The sequence below is a fragment of the Stegostoma tigrinum genome, chromosome 9 (genome assembly GCF_030684315.1).
Source record: "Stegostoma tigrinum isolate sSteTig4 chromosome 9, sSteTig4.hap1, whole genome shotgun sequence".
In the NCBI taxonomy this organism is placed as follows: Eukaryota; Metazoa; Chordata; class Chondrichthyes; order Orectolobiformes; family Stegostomatidae; genus Stegostoma; species Stegostoma tigrinum.
The window spans coordinates 74,992,361-75,016,699 of record NC_081362.1 but is presented as its reverse complement, the minus strand read 5'-3'; the positions used below and the strand labels follow the sequence as shown (position 1 = coordinate 75,016,699).

The 24,339-nt window shown below is 40.9% G+C and overlaps 1 protein-coding gene across 2 annotated transcripts in view; it reads left to right on the top strand.

Annotated features, from left to right (window-relative positions):
* LOC125455175 (ALK tyrosine kinase receptor-like) overlaps positions 1-24,339 on the top strand; it is a 977,528-nt gene that overhangs the window by 404,241 nt on the left and 548,948 nt on the right. For both annotated transcript variants that reach the window (XM_048536890.2, XM_059648635.1), the window contains exon 4: positions 23,323-23,524. In XM_048536890.2, the coding sequence (XP_048392847.1) occupies positions 23,323-23,524 (202 nt within the window). The remainder of the gene's footprint in view (positions 1-23,322; positions 23,525-24,339) is intronic.

Genomic DNA, 24,339 nt, shown 5'->3' with positions numbered 1-24,339 from the left:
CCCCCTTTTTCTATCAATCACAGTTCAGATAAAAAATCTGCCTTCCTGTTTTTGCTACCAAACTGGATAACCTCATTGTTATCCGATAATATCTCTTCTGCCATGCATTTGCCCACTCCCTTAACGTGTCCAAATTAGCCTGTGTCACACAATGCCCAGAAGACGTAGCTCAACAACACCACTCAGGAACTCATGTTCAACAATGGAACTGTGGTGCAGTTAAATCGATGGATCGGTGAGAGCCCACACTGACAAGTCCATTGGAACCTCTATGCACCACCCAGTATAACCTAGAAAGTGTTCAATACAACATAGGTACTGCTGACTGCATAACTTTGCTCTCCAACTGGCACAAAACATGAAGAGCCAAAACTGGACATTATTCAGTAAAATGAAAGAGATAATACAGATGGCACATAAAATTGTGAAGAAGCTGGTGGCCTCCAGTGTCAACGTGCAATCAGAATTCCTTGTGTCAGAGAAATGGAGTGAGTGTCAGCTGAACAATCTCTGTCCCCTTGCACTGATAGTCGTCTATTTTCTTTGCCAGTTCTGGAGCCATAGAGTTGTTCAGCACAGAAGTAGACCTAACGGTCCAACATTTCCCTGCCGACCAGACTTCCAAATGTGACCTAGCTCCATTTGCCCACATTTGGCCTATATCCCTCTAAGCTCTTCCAGTTCATATACCCATCCAGATTCCTTTTAAATGCTGTACTGAACTGGCCTCCAGCACCACAACTGGCAAGCTGTTCCAGAAAGACACCATCCTTTGGGTGAAAAAGTAATCCCTCAGGTCCTTTTTAAATCTTTCCACTCTCACCTTAAACCTATGCCCACTCATTTTGGACTCCCCTATTCTAGGGAAAAGACCTTGTCTATTCATCTTATCCATGCCCTTCATGATTTTATAAACCTCAATAAGGTCACCCCTCAGCCTCCAATGCATCAAAGGAAAAAGGCTCCAGCCTGTTCAACCTCTCCACAAACTTAAACCCTCCAGTCCTGGCAACATCCTTGTATACTATTTAATGTTTAATAGTACCCTGGAAACCAGATTTGCATGCTGTATTCTAAACATGGCCTTACCAATGCACTGTATAGCCGCAAAATGACGTTCCAACTCCTATACTCAACGTTATGACCAATGAAGGCAAGCATGCCAAATGCCTTCTTCAGCACCCTGTCTACTAGCGATTCAAGGAACTGTGCATCTGCACCTCTAGGCTTCTTTGTTCAGAAGCACTCTCCAGCGCCCTACCATTAACTGTCTAAGTCCTGCTCTGTCTTACCTTATAAAAATGCAAACCCTCACATTTATCTAAATTAAACTCCATCTGCCACTCCTCGGCCCATTGCCTTATCTGATGTATGTCCCGTTATACTTTTAGATAATCTTCTTCACAATCTACTACACCATCTATTTTGGTGTCATCTACAAACTTACTAACCTTACCTGAATTATTCATATCCAAATCACTTCTATAAATGATGAAAAGCAGTTGATCTATTTTTCAACAGTTTATGCAAATAATTTACTTCAGAAGGTTGGAGATCATTCTGTTCCTAACAACTGGCATTAAGGAGCAATCCTAAATTACCTTCCATGCTGGTCTATAATCCCCCTGTCCCAGAGGGAACCATGATTAGTTCCTCATCTTCTGTGCATTTGAATGTTCTAAAGATAGGAGATGGCCTGTCATCAAGGCAGAAATCTCGGAGAAAACTTCAATGGCTCCAAGGCATCATGGAAGATATCAGGTGTAGAACTTTAATTCCAGAGATCTGTTTTATTACAAAAGTGAGAAATAACAAAATAAACGGCCCTGAAGAATGAGTATAGTGTAGGTCTCTCCAGTAACTTCTGTTTTGGTACATTTCAGACCTCCAGCCTCCACAGATCCTTGTGATATTTTAGTGAGGCACACTGCATCTTACATAGTCTTGTAGTTTCTTATCAGATGAATAAGTGATATGCATAGAATGGCAATTGATTGTCTATAAGTTCTTTATAGGGGAGTGTACATTGTGTAATTTTGGTCTAAGGAAGGGATTTTGATTTTAATTTTTGAACCAGCAGAAATATCCTCTTTCGAGCAAAGTCCATTGGACATATTATGTTGGATAAACAGCATAGAAACCTTAATTACAGTAGGAATCCATGAATGGTTTGGGATAGCCTGGCTGAGAAGTCTGAGAGATACAGAGGGAGATAGTGAGTTTGAGATACAAGCCTTCAGAGCTGATGAATATTAGATATAGAGGACTTCTAATGTGAGGTGGGTTGAATGAGCAGCTTTCAATCATGGGATGGCTTCAGGAAATTTGAAAGGACAATCTAGCTGGGAGTAAGCAAAAGGCAAAAAATATGTTGGTGAAACTGCCCTCAATCCAATTGTCAAGCCTCCCATTTTTGGATAAGTATCAGTCTTCAGTTTTTGGGGTGTAAGTCAAATGACTGTGGAAGGAAATTTGAGTTAAAAAGATCGGGTTGATAATATAAGTAACTTTGTTTATATTACCTTTAATAACCATCTTTTCACTGACTGTGTAAGGTATAATTTTCAGTACTCGTGTTCTTTGCTTTCAGGGCAATAGTGTTATTTTGTTTATTGGAATCTTGTGGACCCATTTTTTAAATAAATAACTGGAGTTTTGAGAGGTTAAAAGAAATGAAACATATTATTGGTATGTACCAGGATTAGAATAAACTGAGCAAAGATAGACTTACTGTCCCTTCATTCACCAACAATGTTGAGATCAATGCTGTAGGACTGCAAGATCCTGTTGCAGGCAAAATTTATCTTCAATCCCTATCCTCTACTAAACCAATTACCTATGTCATATTGGGTAGTATACAAAGCTCTTAAAATCTCAGGGAACACTAAATATTGAATTATGAAATCTGAAAATGCAGCCTGAAGCATTCTTTTGAATAGTTATAAAAACAAACCTTGATCTTCAAATATGTAGAAACAGAACATCAGCAGATAGGAAGCAGAGAACAAATGATAGTTCTGCAGCTATTTTGCACTGCATGGTAATGTTGATTTGTCAGACCATTCAGGGTTGTTACTGAATTCCAAAGAAGAAGTTTCAGCTTTTAAATACTGATATAATTTTGTTTTCAATTTGAAAGAAGTAACACGTCAGTTCTTAGTCCTGTTGTCTTATTGTAAATATAGGACAGGAACTAACCGTGATATAGCACTCTACAGCGTAATACATTTTACACATAGAAAGGCAGAATATTCAGCTCAGATGTTCCAAGCAAAAGTGCTCAAAATCTAAACAGCAGTCAGAGAGATCTGACAGTTCAATACAAAGAATTCCAACTCAGAATCAAGAAACGGTCTCAACCAGAGAAAACAGTGTGGAGCTGGATGAACACAGCAGGCCAAGCAGCATCTTAGGAGCACATGTTTTGGGACGAGACCCTCTCCAGCATCTGCAGTTCTCATTATCTCTGAAACAGTCTCAGCCAGTTTATTTATGATTGTTGATTTCTGAAATAAAATGCAGTACCAATTCCAACTTGGCCAGGCTTCAGACAAGAACTTCAAACAGTCAGTTTCAAACTAGGAACTGGACAAAAAGAAGAGGAATATGTTGGCTCCAGGAGGGTGGAGTTGACTCAATAAATCGCCTGCATTTGTTATTGTCCCTTTAGATCAAGTACTTGAGCTCAAAATAAAGAATGCCAATGTGAAGGTTGTTTAATAATAAAGGTTTACAAATGATGTTAAATATGGTGCTGTGGTTCTGAGAATTTACCTTTTCTAGCTGAAAGAAAACTCTCCTACCTCACAAAGATACATTGTTGCTGAATTCTTGCTTTTTAATATTTATCCTTTACATTATACGTAAAGTGGGTTGGCTGATTAAAGAATAGGTATGGTTTATCTGTAGAAAGTCACTTTGACTGGCCGTGGGGCTTCAGTTTCATCCTAGGCCCTTATACGGTGAACAGCCTTGCAATCCTACTCAAGGATTTATGGAAAATAAGCATTTTATTTTTGAAACAACATGGAGTTATGAGTTGGTGACCATGTTGTTTCTTTAATTTTGATGTACATCAGACTGTACAACATTGGAATTCAGCCTGCTTGTGCAACACAATTTTTCAGGACATCTTATTGAGAAAAAAGTAAAATGGAACAAATGTCTTCAGTGAGATATTGGCTGCTGTTGTCCAATTGATTTTGGAGATGTTTCATAATGGACACACATACTTGGAATCAGTGTAGAATTCCACATAATAGACTTGTGAAGAAGTACAATGGATGAAATATAAATGTAACTGAATACAAAGCCCAAGTTAGGAAACACCATTTATGTGGACAATTATATCGAGTATGTGGAGAAGAGGGAGCAGCCAGAACCAGACCAACAAAGAAAGACCCCTGTCTAAGACCCAGCAGCATGTAGAAAATGGGTGTTAATCTTTACTTACTGATTTGTCGAAGAACAAAACCAGATTTCCACAAGAGGGTCAACTGTAACTGGACTGAAGCCAGAGACCTGTAACTGCAAGTAATAAGCCACTTCAAATGCATCATCAGAAACACGTAACCTCAATTTCTTCACTAAATCAAATGGAAATCACAGACCTACAATGTTTCACATCTCCATCTCAAAAGAATCAAGACAGCAAGATCAAGACATTAAGAGTCTCAAGACCTACCATGCTACCTGTAATCACCTTTTTTTTATTGTGTGCCTAAATGTGTATGTTTTGAGTGGATGCTATTATGAAAACAATCAGGTGTTCGTTTCGAAAGATTTCCCAATGTTCAACATTTACAAGAAAACCCTGTCTTTTATCTGCTCTTGAGTTACAGCACTCAATGAGTTAAAACATTCTTTTTGCTGTTCAGAGCTTATCAGTCTCCAGTCAGTTGAAATGGGAAGGAAAGGAGAGGAACTATCCAACCATCTCTTCACTGCCCACAACAGGGGGAAATGATCCTCACTGCTCACCTAGAGCAATCTGTTTTGCACTTTACTCGAGTCTACACCTGCAACAAAGTAATTCCGAAGATGAAAGCAAAGTGCTATTGATGCTGGGGATCTGGAAGAGAAACAAAGTGTTGGAGAAACTCAGCAGGTTTGGAAACATCTGAGCAGAGACAAACAGACTTAACAATTTGTGTTCAGCATGACATCTTGTGATGTGCTGTTAGTCTAACTAACTGCTATGCTCCTGCTGAGAAAGCCAGGTTAATACCTGTCCCAAGTACTCTGCACCCTGTGTAAAGTATCAAACCTCCATCAAGTAGGTTAAGAAAGAAAGCACAAAGTATTGTTTACATACTGGTTGACTGATTTTCAGAACACCCATATTCTGCCTGCAAAAAAAGACCCTGAGATTTCAGTTGCCTGCCACTTCAATACACCACCTTGTTCCCCAGCTCACATTTCTGTCTCAGGCTCACTGCAATGATCCAGTGAAGCTCAGTGCAAGCTGGAAGAACAGCACTTCATTTTCCGCTTGGGAATTCTACAGCCTCTTCGACTCAGTATTGAGTTCAACAATTTTAGGGCATCAGGCACCTTCTCCCATGTCCTTACACACCAGGTTATGTTATCACATGGTCTGCTATTACACAAAATCCATTGTTAGCCACTAACAGTCCCCATTAGTAGCCAGATTATCATCCATTCCTTTATCTTTATAATTGTTCTTCTCTCTGGGCTCGCTCTCTACCTGTCATTCAGCCCTTACCCTCTCCCCGCCCCACCCTATCTTCTCCATAAAAAAACACATCTTCCTAACTATCATCAGTTCTGAGGAAGGGGCACTGGGCCTGAAATGTTAACTCTGATTTCTCTCCACAGATGCTGCCAGACCTGTTGAGCTTTTCCAGCAATTCCTGTATTTGTTTGCTTTTTATATACTGCCTTTTCTGAAGCATTTATAGCTTATTAGGTGCCTTTTGACACATGGTAACTGTTGTGGCATAGGAAATGCAGCTGCTAATTTGCAATCCCCAAACTCCCAGAAATGTTAATATGATAATGGCCAGATAATCTGATTTTTGTTGAGAGATAGCTATTCACCAGGTTGCCAGAAATAACTTTCTGTCCCTTCTGTCAAATGGTGCAAATGCAGCAGATGGAATGGGATAAATAGATAGAGAAGTGGCCAGATGAAAATCTCATTGAGCACAGGATTGGCTTTTGTTGATATCAATGTTGTATAATAGACAGAACTGCGGATACTGTAAATCAGGAACAAAAACAGAAGTTGCTGGAAAAGCTCAGCAGATCTGGTAGCAGCTGGAAGAAAAATCAGTGTTAATGTTTCAGGCCTGGTGATGCTCAGAACTTACAGTCACTCAGAAAATGTTGTTTTTTTATGGAGAAGATAGGATGGAGACGGGGGTAAGGACTGAATGATTGATAGAGATCAAGCCCAAACATTGAAGAATAACTGAGTTTTGAGGAAGGGTCCCCTAAGTGAAAAGGTAACACTGATTTTACTTCACACATGCTGCCAGACCTGCTGAGCTTTTCCAACAATTCCCGTTTTTTGTATAATATGGAATTGAACCTCACAATTTATGAACATCTGTGAGTTGCTAACAGATCTGAAATGCTTTTATGTTGGTAGGCTCCAACTAGATACGGTCTTTACTGCAACAGCTGCATCAAAAATCCTGTGAGATGGAAAAATTTCTTTTGCTAAACCCAACTAGGTCATTCGTAAGAGTGCTGTAACTTGCTCATAGCCAGTGAATCAATGTAAACAAAGCTTAACTATCTGGCCCTGAATCTTAAACCTCCCCTGTGATGATCCTTGGGTTACCACTGGAACAGAAATTACTGGAGAAACTCGGCATCTGTGGAGAGAATACAGAGCTAATGTTTCAAGGAGTGTCAACTCTGTTTTCTCTGTACTGCTGCCAGACTTGCTGAATTTCTCCAGCAATTTCTGTTTTTGTTTTAGGTTTGCAACATCCCCAGTTGTTGTTTTATTTTGGGGTTGCCACTGAACATGATGCTTGAGTGGAGTACTGGAAGCTGGAATGTTCCTGTGAAAATTATTGCAGCGAGTGCCCGTAAGCAGCAGAAGATAAGCCACATTGATTGGGACATAAAAGATGGGCCATGGGAGGATCTAACCAACTCTGAGTTTGTTACTAAAGCTGGGTGAGGCTGTTTCAGAGCAGCTACATGAACTTGCTCTTAAGTTGAGCATGAGGACCTACAAATAACTAGCTATTAAATAATATGTAATCAGCCTATTTACTATTCATCAAGATTTAGCCTATCTTCTGCCAAAGACTTCAAATGGACATCCTTCCTCAGCTGGTATCTGTAGCTTGGACTAATCCCAGCAAGAATGATTAATAGAAACAAGCCAAAGCTTCTCAACCCTACCTTAAAATCATTAAACCATAAACCATAAATTCAATTCTAGTCACCCTGCCATAGGAAGGATATTATTAAACCAGAATGGGTGCAAAAAAGATTCACAAGGATGTTACTGAGACAGCAAGGTTTGTGTTATAAGGAGAGGCTAGATAGGCTGGGACTATTTCCCCTGGAATGTAGGAAGCTGAGAGGTGACCTGATAGATGCTTATGAAATCATGAAGGATATGGATACGGTGAATAGCCAGGGTCTTTTTCCCACGGTTGGGGAGTCCAAAACTAAACGGCATAGGTTTTACATGAGGGGGGAGAGATTTAAAAGGGATCTGATGGACAACTTTTTCACACAGATGATAGTTCATAAATGGAATGAGCTGCCAGAGGAAGAGGTGGAGGTCAGTACAAGTACAACATTTAAAAAAACATTTGGACAGGTACATGGATAGGAAAGGTTTAGAGGCATATGGGTCAATTGCAGCAAATGGGACTGGTTCAGTTTAGGAAACCTGATGAGCATGGATGTGTTGGGGTGAAGGGTCAGTTTCATGCTGTATGACTCTATAGCTGTATAAAACCTTATCTCAGTGTAAGTCAGGTAAGAAGGATTATAGTTTGTTGTCCAACACCTACTTCCAATTTTCTGGCACCATAGAAACAGCACTTCTATATACAGCCAGCCAAAATGAGTTTAGATTTATATCCTGGAGTTATTCACTCGATAGCCCTGGAGACTATGTCAAACATTTAGTCTCCTTCTTTTCAATGCCTTTGATATTGTAATTCTTTTTAAGCAGGGGTTAAACACATCAAAAAACAAATATGCTCAGAATTGATAACTTGGAGAAAATGGGTTAAAGACTGAATGTTTATTCCCATTCTACTGTTTATGTCAGGACAAAATATCGTGTCTGCTCAATCAAACTGTCTTTGAACGTACTAAGGATTGCAGTGCTAAAGAAGCTGCCGTGTTTGTTGTAACATAAAATGTCAAACTTGAACTATCTTTTAATTCTACATTACAATCCAGTTCTTTCCTGGATCCATTAGGTTAAAATATTAGGTACCAGTAGTGGGGTGGCAGAGTAACTCAGTGGGTAGCACTGCTGCCTCACATTGCCAAGGACCTGGGTTTCCACTCTTGTGCAACTGCCTCTGTGGAATTCTCCCTCTATCTCTGTGGGTTTCCTCCCACAGTCTAAAGATGTGCAGGTTAGGTGGGTTGGCCATGCAAAATTGCCCATAGTGCCCAGGGATGCACAGACAGGTGAATTAGCAAGGTTACAGCAATGATGTTTGCATTATGCGTCACAGTTTTGGTGGGATGCTGTTTGGAGGGTTGGACTTTATTGGTTGAATGGCCTGCTTCTGCCTTGTAGGGATTCTGCAATGATTCTACTTCGTGATGTGGAGGTGCCAGTGTTGGACAGGGGTGGCAAGATCAGAAATCACACGACATCAGGCTATAGTCCAACAAGTTTATTTGAAAACACAATTTTTCAGAGCCTCACTGCTTCCATTCAGCCCATCAAGTCCACACCAACCCTCCAAAGAGCAACCCTTCTTCAGGAAAACTTGCATTTTCAAATAAATCAGTTGGAATATAACCTGGTATTGTGTGATTTCTGACCGACCCTCCAACGCGCCAGGTTGTAAATATTACCTGAATTCTCAAAATCTTTAATTGTGACTTTAATTTCAATTCACTTTCATTTGAACTGAACTCAGTTTGAGAAAATACCAGTTTGTTTCAGTGTAATTTTAAATTCTTTGGATTTGTATTACAGTAGCCCAATGTAAACATCTCCTGCTGTACAAAGCAATCTGAGTTACAGGTTGAGTGCAGAGTGATGCATAATGCAAACATTATGAGGACTATTTGTATGTTAATTTGGATTAAAATTAAATGTCAGCAAGATGCTGGAAGATAAGTGAGTAGATGCCCAAACTGAAGTTCAATATTACTGATTAACAGGCATCCGAGACCCTGGGGGTTTGCTTCTGACTCGTCTTCCACTTTGTAGCAGCGTTCAAGCAGCAATGTCAATAAAGTAAATGCAGTCTGCCTTGAAGCAGTACCTTCCCACTTTCACTTGCACTTCACAGGCCCGCTGCAAGTTAAACTGTAAAAGTGCTCATTTCCAGCGATGCCAGCCAATTACATGTCTGAGCTCAAGGGGTTAAAATGCAGGCGGTCAGTTTTGCTTAGTTGGCTGGACGGCTGGTTCACAATACAGAGTGACACCAACAGCATTGGTTCAGTTCCTGCACTGGCTGAGATTACTGTGAATGATCATCTATCTCAACCTCTCCCCTCACTTGAGGTGTGGTAATGCTCAGTTAAACCACCACCAGTCAGCTCTCTCAAATGAGAGAGCACCCTATGGTCTGGCAAGACAGTGTCATCATTAGTTAAAATAAATAGCTTGCCAAAACCAGCTCCTGGTTTAAAATCTACTGAAATTTAGCCACCAAGGCTCATTCTTTGCTCTAAATATGAATTAGATACTATATGCAGATATACTGTAAGGTTTTTGTTATTCATTTGTGGGATGTGGCTGTCACTGGCTGGCCAGCATTTCTTGCTCATCCCTACTTGCCCTTGAGAAGGAGGTGATGAGCTGCCTCTTTGAACATTGCAGTCCTCCAGCTGTGGTTGACCCACAATGGGAAGGGAATTTTTGAGAAGTTTTGTCATCTTAGTTTGTGACAGCAACAGCTGAGGCTTCCTGATAAATTAGAACGAACACTCAAAGCAAAAGCTTCATACTTTGAGAAAACATTCTGACCAAAACTGGTTTCTGAGTCCATAAAGTGGGGATTTGAACATTTCTCCTTGCACTTTTTTACCCTGGGGGAACATTCTATCCATCAGGAGTACATTGACGGGGTAATTGAAGGCTACCATTTGCAGTCATGGTGCATAAGTAATGAAATTTTCATCAAATATCAAAGACTGATTTCATAGCATTCTGTAAAGAACCACATGTTTTTTTTCTTTTGGACTATAAACTGGAAGATCAAAGTTGTATACTGCTACATCATTAAAAATAATACGAGAGGTTTATTTTCCTGCAACTTGAAGATCAAGTGGCATTACGTGGTATACACTTTAGCTGTGTAAGATAATGGGCTGAATTTTACTGAAGATTGGCCAAGTATCAATTTAAAGGTAGCTTCATTCGAAGGGTTTCTCTCTGTGAGCTCTAACGAGTTATCTCACATAACTCTCAAACTTGCCTGATTTTGTATGCACCAGGCCTCTATGACATTCTGCTTGGACTCCCCACTGTGAGAAGTTCTGTTTTATTTACTACACCTACCCTACTAGATGGTATTGGTTGTGGGTTTGGAAGATGGAGAAATCGGGCCTGACAGAAAATTGGCCAAACTAAATTAAATTAAATAGTAGCCAACAGTTATTGGTGACAGAGAACCGTGGAAACCAAGGCCAGAGGTCACAAAGACTCATGGGAAAAGGTTGCAACCAGCCCACGGGTTGTGTATTAGAGAAGTGTTGGTCAGACTTTCTGGCACCTTGGCCCATCCAGTGCCTGAGGACTTTACACCTCCCCAGCGTGGCAATAGTGAAGGATTTGGTAGTATCCCATCGGATGACCCAATTGGCCAAAGGCCACAGAATGTCTGTGACAAGTGAGATATAACACAAACCTGGAAGCCACCCTATCAGCGAAGACTCACAGCAAGGTTCGAGTAGGAAGACCATGGAGCATCTCAAAGACCCAGGAGAAGATTTGCCCTGACTTATGGGACCTACCTTCTTGGAGGTGCGTCTACATCAGAGAGGAAGGAGTTTCCAATGGTCCACCTCAGACACAGGAATCATTGTGAGTTATACCTTTTTCTCAAACAGATGGAGCTTGATAGAGAGTACATATTGTACAAATTTAGGGAATGTTCACATGGTGATTAATAATAAATATGTTGGTCATAAAATCACGGTAAACTAGAAACTGAATCCTGCTTCCCTTTGTCCACCTCAGTGATGAGCATTTGGGTAACGTTTTTTTTAATATAGAAACTGGCTAATGTTCCAAAGCATGTATAGCATGTGAAATTCACTGATGGCACTGCAATTAAATGCACATTACAACCATGGGAGGGAAACAGAAGAAAAGAAAAGCCACTGAAGGCACATTAGTGGTATGGGTGACGCTGCATCGCAAATGCAAGTTCACATTTGTAAATGCATTGCTATTTGCATCTCCTTGCTTTTCATTGTAAATGCAGCCACAAAAATCAAGCTCCACAGATGATGCTGCCTTAGCGCCATAGCATATAGAACTATCTAACAGAGCTATTTTTTCCCTCATCTCTAGTGTAACACAAAATTTTCTCATTTTTCAATGTGGGCCTATCAGACACTGGAAAGCCTTCTAACAGTTGAAAATGTTAACTTTTATTGAACAACTGCATAAGTGAAAAGATGAAAGCAAACAAATAAACAAAAAAGCTCCTAAAAACAGCTGGCTGCTCCAGCAGCAATAAAACTGCAATCGATGTACCCAGCTCACATCCGGATATCTACATTGTTATGCCCGATGCTGTATTGCCGTGTCATAGCTGAAGGAGATCTCCTCCTGCCCAATGTCTTTAACTTCATTCTCTGGCAATGCTGCCAATCAGCTTCTATCACGTCCTCTCTTTGTTGGCCGTACGCGGGAATATGCAGCACACTTCTTCAGGACTGTGCTGCATGGCTGCTTCAGACAGATGAAAACATCTTAATCTCAGCTTCTGCAGGCCTATCATCTGTCCCACGATGTCCCAGGTCAAAGAATAACATGCATTGTACCTGTGTAGGGCCTCAGTTGGGTACTGGACTCATCAACCATGTTCACATATGGAAGCCCATGTCTCCATGTGACCATCCTTGTGAGGCATTCAACCCTTGAAACAAAGCATGAATATTGGAGTTCTTAAGAACTTATGCATCAAGGCAGCCTCTAGGATATGTGGCAGGCTTCTAAGATGTGATATTGATGATCACAGATGACTTGTAGAGTTATGGAATGGAACCCTTTTCTGTTGATGATTTGGCACTCTCAACTTAGTGTGTACAATCTATAGTGCCCTACACCTAGTAGAAGTGAGCAATGTTAGTAAAGTCTGTAACACTGACTTTTCATGGGGAAACACAATGAAGCAGTGTGACCAGGCACACATTGCATCAGTAACAGCCTTGATACATTTGTGGGCTGAGGATTGAGATCCCACACAGCTGCCCAGTGGATGCTTGGAAACAGCAAGATGCATAATGATTTAACACAGATGCCACCTTGACAGCCACTGAGATAGGATCTCGTCCTGACCCTCAGCTTGCAGATCCCATTCCAGTAGTTGGCACAGATTGGTGATGGTGTCTTGCTACATCTTCAGTGTCAATATGCCTTGCTGAGGGCTTGGCATTGAGGATGATGGATTCTTACCCTCCTGGACATCCTGAGGGAAACTCCAGCTGCAATCTTTTCATAAGAACTCTGTTTGGCAGCTGCTGGAGTTTGCTGCTGGTCTGGGCTTGCCGATATATCTACTTCTCCTCAATTTCCCTGCACCTTCCTTGTACCGAAGCAATGATGACCCTTATTGTGACTGGGTCCATTGGTCACAGCTCCACTGAACCTGCATGGGGATGATCAGAAACTGAACAGACTCCTAGTATGTGAGCTGCCTGCATTTGTTTCACCAACAAGTTACAGTTTAATTTAGTTTCCCATGCATTGGGACATAGTGGACTCCCAACAAGGAGGGTCATGGATAATGGGAACTGCAGATGCTGGAGAATCTGAGATAACAAAGTGTTAAGCTGGATGAACACAGCAGGTCAGGCAGCATCTCAGGAGCACAATAGCAGCCAATATCTCACTGGAGACATTTGTTCCATTTAACTTTTTTCTCAATAAGATGTCCTGAAAAGTTGTCTTGCACAAGCAGGCTGAATTCCAATGTTGTACAGTCTGATGTACATCAAAATTAAAGAAACAACATGGTCACCAACTCATTACTCCACGCTGTTTCAAAAACAAAAGCTAATTTTCCATAAATTCTTGAGTAGGATAGCAAGGGTGTTCACTGTATAAGGGCCTAGGATGAAACTGAAGCCCCACTACCAGTCAAGGAATAACAAAATGTGGGGCTGGATGAACACAGCAGGCCAAGCAGCATCTCAGGAGCACAAAAGCTGATGTTTCGGGCCTAGACCCTTCATCAGAGACGGGGATGGGGAGAGAGGTTCTGAAATAAATAGGGAGAGAGGGGAAGGCAGATCAAAGATGGATAGAGGAGAAGGTAGAGGATGGATAGAGGAGAGGAGACAGACAAGTTAAAGGGGTGGGGATGGAGCCTGTAGAGGTGAGTGTAGGTGGTGCGGTAGGGAGGGGAATCCAGGGAGGATGAACAGGTCAATGGGGCGGGATGAGGTTGGTAGGTAGGAATTGGAGGTGCAGCTTGAGGTGGGAGGAGGGGATAGGTGAGAGGAAGAACAGGTTAGGGAGGCGGGGACGAGCTGGGCTGGTTTTGGGATGCAGTGGGGGGAGGGGAGATTTTGAAGCTTGTGAAGTCCACATTGATACCATTGGGCTGCAGGGTTCCCAAACGGAATATGAGTTGCTATTCCTGCAACCTTCGGGTGGCATCATTGTGGCACTGCAGGAGGCCCAGGATGGACATGTTGTTTAAGGAATGGGAGGGGGAGTTGAAATGGTTCACGACTGGGAGGTACAGTTGTTTATTGTGAACCAAGTGTAGGTGTTCTGCAAAGCGGTCCCATGGAATGCCTCTACATGTAATTTTGAAATAAGGGACTTTATTCCAACATATGCAGCACAACCCATTGCTGTGTAAGTACAGTAGGCAGTTGTCAATGCAATAAGACTGCTGAACCTCTCCCAATCCATACCCACATCCCCCAGAAAAGGCAGCATTACACATAGGAGCACATTGGTGAATACTTTACTGTTCAAGTTGAGAGGAAATCAGTTCCAGTCTTTGTGAGTGTCTTACAGGTGCCACTTTTAAGGTTACGGGTGATTACTTTCACTGGATTACTTCTGTAATGGACTGGGTCAATTGCTCATACTTCCAATGAATCTATGTGGTGAATATCAGGAACAGAACAGGGTCTTAGTAGCGTGAACTGTCAACATGACATCACAAATAAATAGCAGTTTAGCTTCGTCCTTGATACAGTGGGACATACAGGATATGATATCCAGACAATGCCTCAACATGGGTCTTTAACATAGGGACCTTACACTGATGCAGCATAATCCATGTCTCACAAATATGGTGGGAGATTGTAAGTACTTCTTATGATTAATGGTTGTTGCCTGAACCCCTCACCACCTCCTATACTTCCCAAGAAAGGCAGCATGACATACAAGAACTTGTTGGTGAATACCTACAGTTCAAAGTGATAGGACATTAGCTCCATGCCCTTGTGCAGTCTTGGTGATGATGGATAGTTTTATGTGAATTATGACCTGCAGATGGCGCTTTTAAGGTCACCTGTGATTATTTCTGCCTCACAAAGGTGGCACTGATCAATCTGTCATGACCAGTGACATGGTCAACGTTGCCAGGATTTGTATCCTGCTCAGTTGGCCACTGTGTGCATTTCCCATGCAGTGTAGTCTGATCAGAGATATCTTCAACCTCAAGTGTGCAAGTGTCTGATTAATGCAATTGCCCCTTGAAGGGCCTCACATCACTCACAAGTAATGCCCATGAGCTCAGACAGAAGAAACAAGTTACTGTGCCCATTCTGGGTGTGCTTGCAGACATTTTTCATTTCCACTGCGCATTTACAATTCATGTGAGGATGGAAGGCAGTACAGGTTAACGTGCGGCACATTAAGTTGCAGGCTCAACCCCGTTGTGAAATGCTCTCCTGAACTTTCATGTTTCTTTCTTACTTGCAATTTCTGTTGAGCCCATTGGCACTGAGCTTCTGCATTTCTCACACTTGAATCTTCATCTTTCGAGTGGCCTCCTGAACCCTGGCCCTCAGCTTAGCCATGCCAACCATTTTGCAGTCCTGACCCCAGTTGTAGCCAAAATGGTTATGTCTAACGATGACTCCTCCACCCTCTCACAGCCACCCATGCCCTTCAATGTACTATGATTTCTCATTCTTTTTATGTGAAGTAGTTCTAATTCACAATTCTACATCCCAATATGGTGCCTCCTATCCCTGTAGGTCACTTCCCCAGCTTCCCTACCATAACAGTGATGCCTGATAACCCCCAATTGACTTTCAGTGAGCAGAGCCCCAGGACTGACCATCATATATACCCTGAGCAACTTACATGGACAGCCTGACTGTTGACTAGGCCCCTGCCTGATCCCTGCGGAGCTCCCAACCTATCCAATTGTGAACTTCTAGACTAGTTGAACTGAACCCACATGATTGATGTGGCACATTTCCCAGGCTGTAGTGTTATGGAACCCTAAGCATGATCACCAGAAATGGCCTACTAACTATGTCCAAGCACCTGCACTTTGATTGGATGTTTCTCTTTGCTTACTACGGCGACACTTTTGACTAAGGACAATCCCAAAGACTCGATTGAAAACTAGTCTCCTCTGATGTTGAACCATGACCATTGGCTGAAGCATATACAGTGTGTTGGTATATACCGTAGGTGTGACGTTGATATAGCACAGTGCCATAGTAACATGCCCTCTCCCTTTACTGATGACAGCCATTACAAACAGCTTGGCTTTGTGTGTCCATTAAAAGGCAAGACTAAACAGCAGGAATTTGCTTTAAGAGCAAGTGAGTAACCTGAGGTATACCATGGTCTAATCTATGGCTTGGCTACTTGCCCATGTGCGCTAAGCATCCCGTCAGCGGCATTGCAATGTAAGGTGTTGGTGCACTCGTAAATGCAGCACTGAAGTGCTGAACTGTATTCCAAATTAGTCCAAAAAGTGCCACAATGATGTTGTGAAGGTGGTGGCATGTCTTTGGATGAGAGTTGGGAGGTTTGAAAGTGAGAGGCAGTCATTATCCATGGAGTGGAACCTGAGATGTTGGGGACTGTTGTCCAAGGTGGAAGCTCTTAGCAGCAAGCGAACAACTGATGCTGCCAGCTACCCGGTCTGACTTTCACATTCGGAGTCATCACTGCTTAGTTTCCACCTGGTGCGTGAGAGAAATAGAAGCTGTGTGTGAATGAGGTGAGATTGAAGTGCTTCGGACATGTGAATGCATGCGAATAGGCCTCTTGCCACTTATTAGCAAGATTCTCACCTTGCCATTCAAAACCTAATGCAAAATTGAACTTTAAATTCTCAGCGTTGAGGATCTCATTGTTCCAATACTCTCCCAACTGCCCACCACTGAAAATTCGGCCCATGTAACATTTTGAAGCAGTGTAGTGGATATTTTATGAGACAGAGTAGTGCCGCGAGTCGTTTTGTGAATGAAGAGACACTACAAACACGAAACATGTCTCAGCATTTTGCTCTGGGTGGAAATCTGAAAAGTGTAGAGAATCTAAAGAACAAATTCATATACAAGGAAAACATAAGTTCACTCAATCAGTGACTGAATTGAAAATCAACCAGTGCCTGCAGGCAATATGTTATCACCGTCACCAAAGCAAAATGAAAAGATCTGTGAGAAGTAACCCTCCACCATGCGGCCCGGACATTTGAGCTGCAAAATTTGTTTACTGTCTCCATATTTTTGCACGTATAGTATTTGTATCAATGTATTTGCTTTTCTCTACGTTATGCTTGGATGAGTGGGTCTATGTTGGTGTTTTAAAGAGTATAGCTGATGTCACATAGCAATAAATGAGTTATCCCTTTCTTTGCCATTTGATAAAGAATAATAATAAATGAAATAATTTTACTGTTAATGATGAAACATGGTCTGAATTGCTTACGTCCTGAATTGCAGTCAGTCAAGTAAATTGATCATCTTGATGTATAGTTGGGTAGTTATGTTTATGACAGCTTGTAGAACAAAGAGACTTGATTATCAATACACTCTTCTGAACTGAATTGTGGCAATACAGCTTGAATGGAAACACTTTCCAGATGTGTTCTTAGGCTTGAATAAAACTATTTAATATTGTGGTAAAGGCATACGATTTATTATGATGGTCATTACTATTTTGAATTTGGTCTTAAATGAGTACTGGGTTTCAGCTTCATGAGTCAACTGTCTTTTTTAAGGGGTTAGAAATTCATTTGGAACAATAAACTGATTAGTGTGCTTACAATACTGTGTTTTATAACATACAGGAAAGTAAAAACAAATCGTTAAGGACCACTATAATAAAATGTGAGGCTGGATGAACACAGCAGGCCAAGCAGCATCTCAGGAGCACAAAAGCTGATGTTTCGGGCCTAGACCCTGCTCCTGAGATGCTGCTTGGCCTGCTGTGTTCATCCAGCCTCACATTTTATTATCTTGGAATCTCCAGCATCTGCAGTTCCCATTATCTCTCGTTATGGACCACTAGTTGTTTGAGGAGACTCATTGAGGTCACCTCTCATCCTTCTGAATGCCAGAGAATATAGGCCAGATAATACAGCCTGTCATCATAGGACAGATCTCTGGTCCCAGTACTGTCTCCAAGGCAAAAATATATTTACTTAGATATAAAGAACAAAACTTCATGTTGTACTCCGGGTGCAATTCACTGTACAATTGTGGGAGGACTTCATTATTCTGCACTCTAAGCCTCTTGCAATGCAGGGCAACATATTGTTTACTTCCAAATTGGTTGTTGTACCTGCATATTAACTCACAATATTCTTTGTACGAGCACACCCCAAATTCTTTGACGATCATATTGAAGTTTAATGCTTCTCCGATCTTACCAACAAAGTGAGTAATCTTGTACCTCCCCACATCAGAATTCACCTGCCACCTTGTTCCGCTTTTGCTTACCATCCTAAATATCTTTGTTGCCTATAGTCAACGCTCCTCAAGTACCGAAGAAGTCCATGCACAAATGCAACAAGACCTGGCCAGTATCCAACTTACTTTGATTTGATTTATTATTGTCATATATAGCAAGGTACAGTGAAAAGTTTTGTTTTGCGCGCAGTACAGGCAGATCATAATGTACAAAGTACGTTACGATAATGGAACAGCGTGAGAAATACAATGTTACAACCGCAGAGAAGGTGCATAAAGAGCACAATCGACATTAAGTTTAAAATTTGTGATGTCCATTCAGAAGTCTAATAACAGCACAGAAGAAACTGTTATTAAATATGTTGGTACATAAGTTTAAGCTTTTGCATCTTCTTGGTTTAACAAATGGCAAGTAATATTTGCACCACACAAGTGCCAGAAAATGACCAATCCAAAAAAAAACAAGACAATGTAACCATCACACTTTGACATTCATTGTCACAAAATTCACTGAATTCCCTGTATAAACATCCTGGAGGATATCATTGACCAAATTGATCTACAAATTGAACTAGCCATGTAAATACTGTGGTTACAGATGAGAAAAGAGGAATTTTACAGCAAATAGTTCACTTCCTGTTTCCCCAAAGAGGTCCACCATCTATAAGGCTAAGTCAGGAGTGTGCTCCCCACTTGCTTGGATGGGTACAACTCCAATGACATTCAAATAGTTTGACACCTTCCAGGACACAGCAGCTGCTTGACTGACATCACATTCACAAACACTCACTCCCACCCCTCTCGATGCTCAGTAGTACCAGTATGTACTATCCACAAAATGCGTTGCTCAAATTCATCAAGGTTCCTCAGACAGCACCTTACAAACTCACAATCACTTTGATCTAGAAGGGCAAGGGCAGCAGGTACATGAGAACATCACGACCTGCAGGTTCCCTTGCAAGCCACTGACCTCTTGCCTTGGGAATATATTGGCATTCCTTCCGTGTGACTGGGTCAAAATCCTGAATCTCCCTTCCTGGTGGCATTTTGGGTATCCCTACACTATAGAGACTGCAGCGGTTTGAGAAAGCAGCTCACCACCTTCTCAAGGGCATCGAGTAGTGTGCGATGAACGCTGTCTCGCCCAACGATGCTCATATTCTGTGAATGAGTAAAAAAAGGTGTGCATCTGCATTATTCCTACTCAGCTTTGTATCATCAGTAACCTTAGATATATAATTCTTTGTTGGTCTATCTAAGTCACTCATAAAGAATTGTAAATAGCTGAGGCCCCCCCAGCGATAACTCTTGCTGCATGTTTCTAGTTACATGTAGGTATATGTATTACATTGGACTCTGATTTGCATGTGAAAAGCTTACTCCAGTCATCCTATAGGCATCTCTTCCAAAATTTAAATTGATTGAATTAGGAGCAGGAATGTAGTGGTAAGTTTATCATTGCCTTTTCATAGCTAAAGCTACCCTTTTCTATACAACAATACCAGTGAATCAACATTTGTTATCTTTATCAAACGTAAATGGATAATTGTTAATTGTGCAGCATGGTTATTAGGGTATGTTTCTGATTTTGTAGATCAATTAGTTATAAGCCCGGCCAACACTTCTAACTTAAAACAATGAACAAAAACAGAAGTTGATAGAAAAATTCAGCAAGTCTGACCGCATCTGTGAAGAAAAATCAAAGTCAATGTTTGGGGTCTGGTCACTCTTCCTCAGAACTGAGAGTCCTGAGGATGGATCACTGGACGCAGAACACTAACTTTGATATTTCTCTTCACTGTTGCTGCCAGGCTGGCTGAACTTTTCCAGAAACTTCTGTTTTTGTTCCTGATTTATAGCATTTTCAGTTCTTTTCGGTTTTTAACTTAAAAATAACACCCAACATTATTTCCACCTTCTCAATAATAGAATATCTAGTGGACATTCTGCATGATAAAATGAATTAAAGTTTCATTTATATTTAAATTTACTTGGTCTATTTTTCAGTCTTTCAAAATGCTTTTGTTTTGTTGAATTTAATGCCTGTCAGTCAGAATTTCAATCTCCTATGGAGTGAAAGGACATGTGTTAAGAGGCCTGTTATTTGAGAAATCTGGTTTGCATTTGTCACCATTAATGGCGTCCAACTGCTATTTTTCATTTTTATTAATTCATGAGATAGGGGCAGCATTGGCTAGGCCAGCACTTATTACCCATTGCTCTTTGCATGATTATTTGGTTACACTGTGATGCTTGTTCATCATTTTCATCTTTTGTGAATGCCTAGTCTATGCTATAGCTATGTTTTAAATGAGGTTACAAAGTTAAATTAACAATGGAAAATCATTAGCTCGTTCATGGTGTTGACTTTGGCATTCAAGTTGCATCAGTCACTTTTGAGACAATTAATGTTTTGGACTTATTGCTTAAGTACAGGTTACAGATGAACGCAGGTAAAAATAATCAACTCTAAACACCTTTTTCAATAGTCCAATGATAAATCTCTTTCCGTTTTAATGTAACATGTGGTTTATTTGTGTATTCTGGCCAGCATCATCCAGCAGTGGACATAATGACTAGTAAGTGATACCAAAAAAGCCATAGAAGTGTAGAAAGAATCAAACAGTGAGATGGTGGATTACATCCTGACATAATATTTACATTAGCAGTCATGTTCAAGACACTGTGAAGAAAGGATGGAATAGTCTGTGACAAAAACAGGAAGTGCTGGAGAAGCTCAGCAGGCCTGGCAACATCAACAGAGAGAAAAACAGAATTAATGTTTTGAGTCCAATAACCCTTTGTCGGAATAGTCTGTACCTGTGAGAGGTGTACTTGCAGAGAACAGTATTATGTAGAATTTTACAAATAAAAGAGCTTGTCGGAACATATCAGAGTAAGATAGCTGTTATTCATTGGTAAGGGGAAACCATTTCTAATCACAAAATATCACAAGAGACAAGCATTGCCCATCTCCAATGTGTAGAGTAAATCCCTGAGCCACAAGCCTTGTGGCAATGCATTTCAGTCAAAGGAATTTAATGTAACTTTTTCAAAAGAGAACTGTACAGCATGCAATGCAGTGCAAGTACTGAGGTGATAAGGACAGGAGTAGGTGCTGAGATGAAGTGTAACTGGGGAAGATAGCAGTTTGGAATGGAAGAGAACAGATGAAAAGATGAATGAATATTTTGCAATTCCATTTCATTGGGGGTCATGGTGTAATTGTAAACGCCTTCATAAGGAAGCTCAGATCAATGCAGCAGATTAAGTAGGTTGAGCAGACTTCATGTTAGAGTATACTGTATTAAGCCAGAGAAGAAAGTAAAGGTAGTAGTCATTTTTGTGTGGAATAGCTAATGACAGGCAAAGTTGTTTCCAACGAATGGAAAAAAAAATCCACCTTGATCACTGTATGGTGCAAATCAAAATGTTAGAAACAAACTGGAAACCAGATACTGAAGGAATATTCCGTTAATTACACTAAAGCTGTTTGTTCGATGCCTCTAGCACCTTTTTATAATGCCTTTCCTCATGTAATGGCTCAAAGCCATAAGAAACAGATTCTTGTTAACGAAAAAATGAGATCGTAGGCTTGGTATATTAATGGAATTATCTTATTTTCAATTAGTTTTAATTAGAATGGATATGAACATCAGTGTTACTGTCTTTGATCAGTGTACAAATGTATTGAAAGGATGGCTGGTGCTAAATTCGAGTAAACTTAAAAAGCGCAAGAAGAACATTTGAACATTCACGGTTCAGACCTAAATTGAGTCAAAATTTTCTTTGAAAGCTATTGGGCTCATAACTAATTTATGTGGGCATTTTTTTTCAGCATTTGTTTATCACTCTCTCCTGAAGACTCATTATTTTTGATAAAAGATGTTCCTGATCCCCAACATCAGGGGATTGCTAACGCTGCTGAGAGCCTGGTCAGATTAGCTCCTTGATACAGTTCCATTGCAGGGCACTTTGCTGATCAGATATGGAGAGAATATATCCATTACAATGCACAGTAGGCTAAATGCACAGGGCTGCCAACAACAGCCTGGGGGTAATATTTTAGTAGAACAAAGAAAGGACCATGGACAGGAAAAGCATCCATTGAGTTTGAGTTTGATTTATTGTTGTCAATATAACGAGATACAATGAAAAGTTCTGTTTTGTATGCTATACAAGCAGATTGTACCATATAACGTGCATCAGATAAACAGAACAGAATGCAGAATACACTGCTACAGCAGCAGAGAATGTGCAGAGGGAGAGAGAAATCAGAATTAACATTTTGGAGGTGCATTCAAAAGCCTTACAGCAGCGGGTAAGAAACTGTTCTTGAATCTGTTTGATGACCTCCTTGGAGAATTTGCCCTGTGATCCTCCAGGCCACGCATTTGCTACAATTTCATTTATTTACCTGACCTCTTAGAGGGGGTCCTACTTTCCTTAACAGTTGCAACTTCTTGTGGCAATGCTGCAGAGGCTTCAGCAACCAATTAGGAGACCTCCTGCAGCAAAATTGCTAAGTATGACCTGCTGACAAGTTTCAGCTCAGGATCTACCTTTCATCTCAACATCATGGTCTCAACCAACCTTGTAAAATTCAACCCATGCTGACCTGCAGCCTTTGGGACCTTGAGAACTGTCTCTTTTGTATTTGTGAAGGTATGCTATTTAACAGTACACCCAACTAAAACCTGCTTCTATCTGACACCTATGATTTACAGCAGAAACTCTTTGGATTGCAATCTAAAGAGGATGCTCAGATGTTTGTTTCTCCATTTTAACCCGAGGCCACAGAGAGAAATTTTAATATCCAAACTAATTGTCATTTCACCATACTCAATGCACACTGAAGCTTGAATCCAGAGCCTTTCAGGTCAATATCCGATCATTAGTGTGTTTGTTTGTTGAGACATTGGGGTAGTCAGTACACATGTATAAATAAGTAAAGTGTAACAGTTACACATCTATCACTTGGCTGACCATGCTGTGACTCGTAATATTCAACACCACGACTCCTATGTATTTCTTTCTTTCTTTTTTTTCTAGGTCATTTTCTTTTTCTGAATGCATCACAGTATACGTCCTTCCTGTTGCTGAGTCCATGGCTGACCAGCATCAGTGAGCGCTGCACCTTGGAGATGGCCATTTACCTACAGGACTCAAGGTCAGGAGAATATGTTGTTCAGCTACTTCACAACAATGAAAGCAAGACAGTCCTCATGTCATCAGAAAGTGAGGCAAGAACTGGGTAAGCCATATTTGCAATCTTTGTCAAGTACAAACTGTCAAATCTGAACTTCTCACCAAAGTCTAATAACTTGGATATGAATATAGGAGCTATGGTTAGTAAGTTCGCAGGCGACACCAAAATTAGAGGATTAGTGAACAACGAAGAAGTACAATGGGATCTTGATTAGATGGGTCAATGGGCTAAGGAGTGGCAGTTTAATGTAGGTAAATGTGAAATGCTGCATTTTGGAAAGGGAAATCAGGGCAGGACTTACACACTTAATGGTAAGGTCCTGGGAAAGTTCTGGACAAAGCGACCTTGGACTGCAGGCTCACAGTTTCTTGAAAGTGGGGTAGCAGGTAGACAGGGTAGTGAAGAAGGCATTTGGATGCTTGTCTTTATTGGTCAGTGCATTGATTATAGAACTTGGGAAGTCATATTGCAGCTGTACAGGACATTGGTTTGGCCACTTTTAGAACACTACATTCAATTCTGGTCTCCTTGCTGTAGGAAAGATGTTGTTAAACTTGAAAGAGTTCAGAAAAGAATTACAAGAATGTTGCCAGGGTTTGAGAGTTTGAGCCAAAGTGACAGGCTGAATAGACAGGGGCTATTTTCCTTGCAGTGTTGCAAGCTGAGGGATGATCTTATAGAAGTTTATCAATTTATGAGGGGCATGGGTAGGGGAAAAAGTAAAGGTCTTTTGTCCAGGATATGAGAGTCTAAAACTAGAGGGCATGAGTTTAACGTGAGAGGGAAAGATTTAAAAGGGACCCGTGGGACAATTGTTTCACTCAGAGGGTGATGTGTATATGGAATGAGCTGCCAGAGGA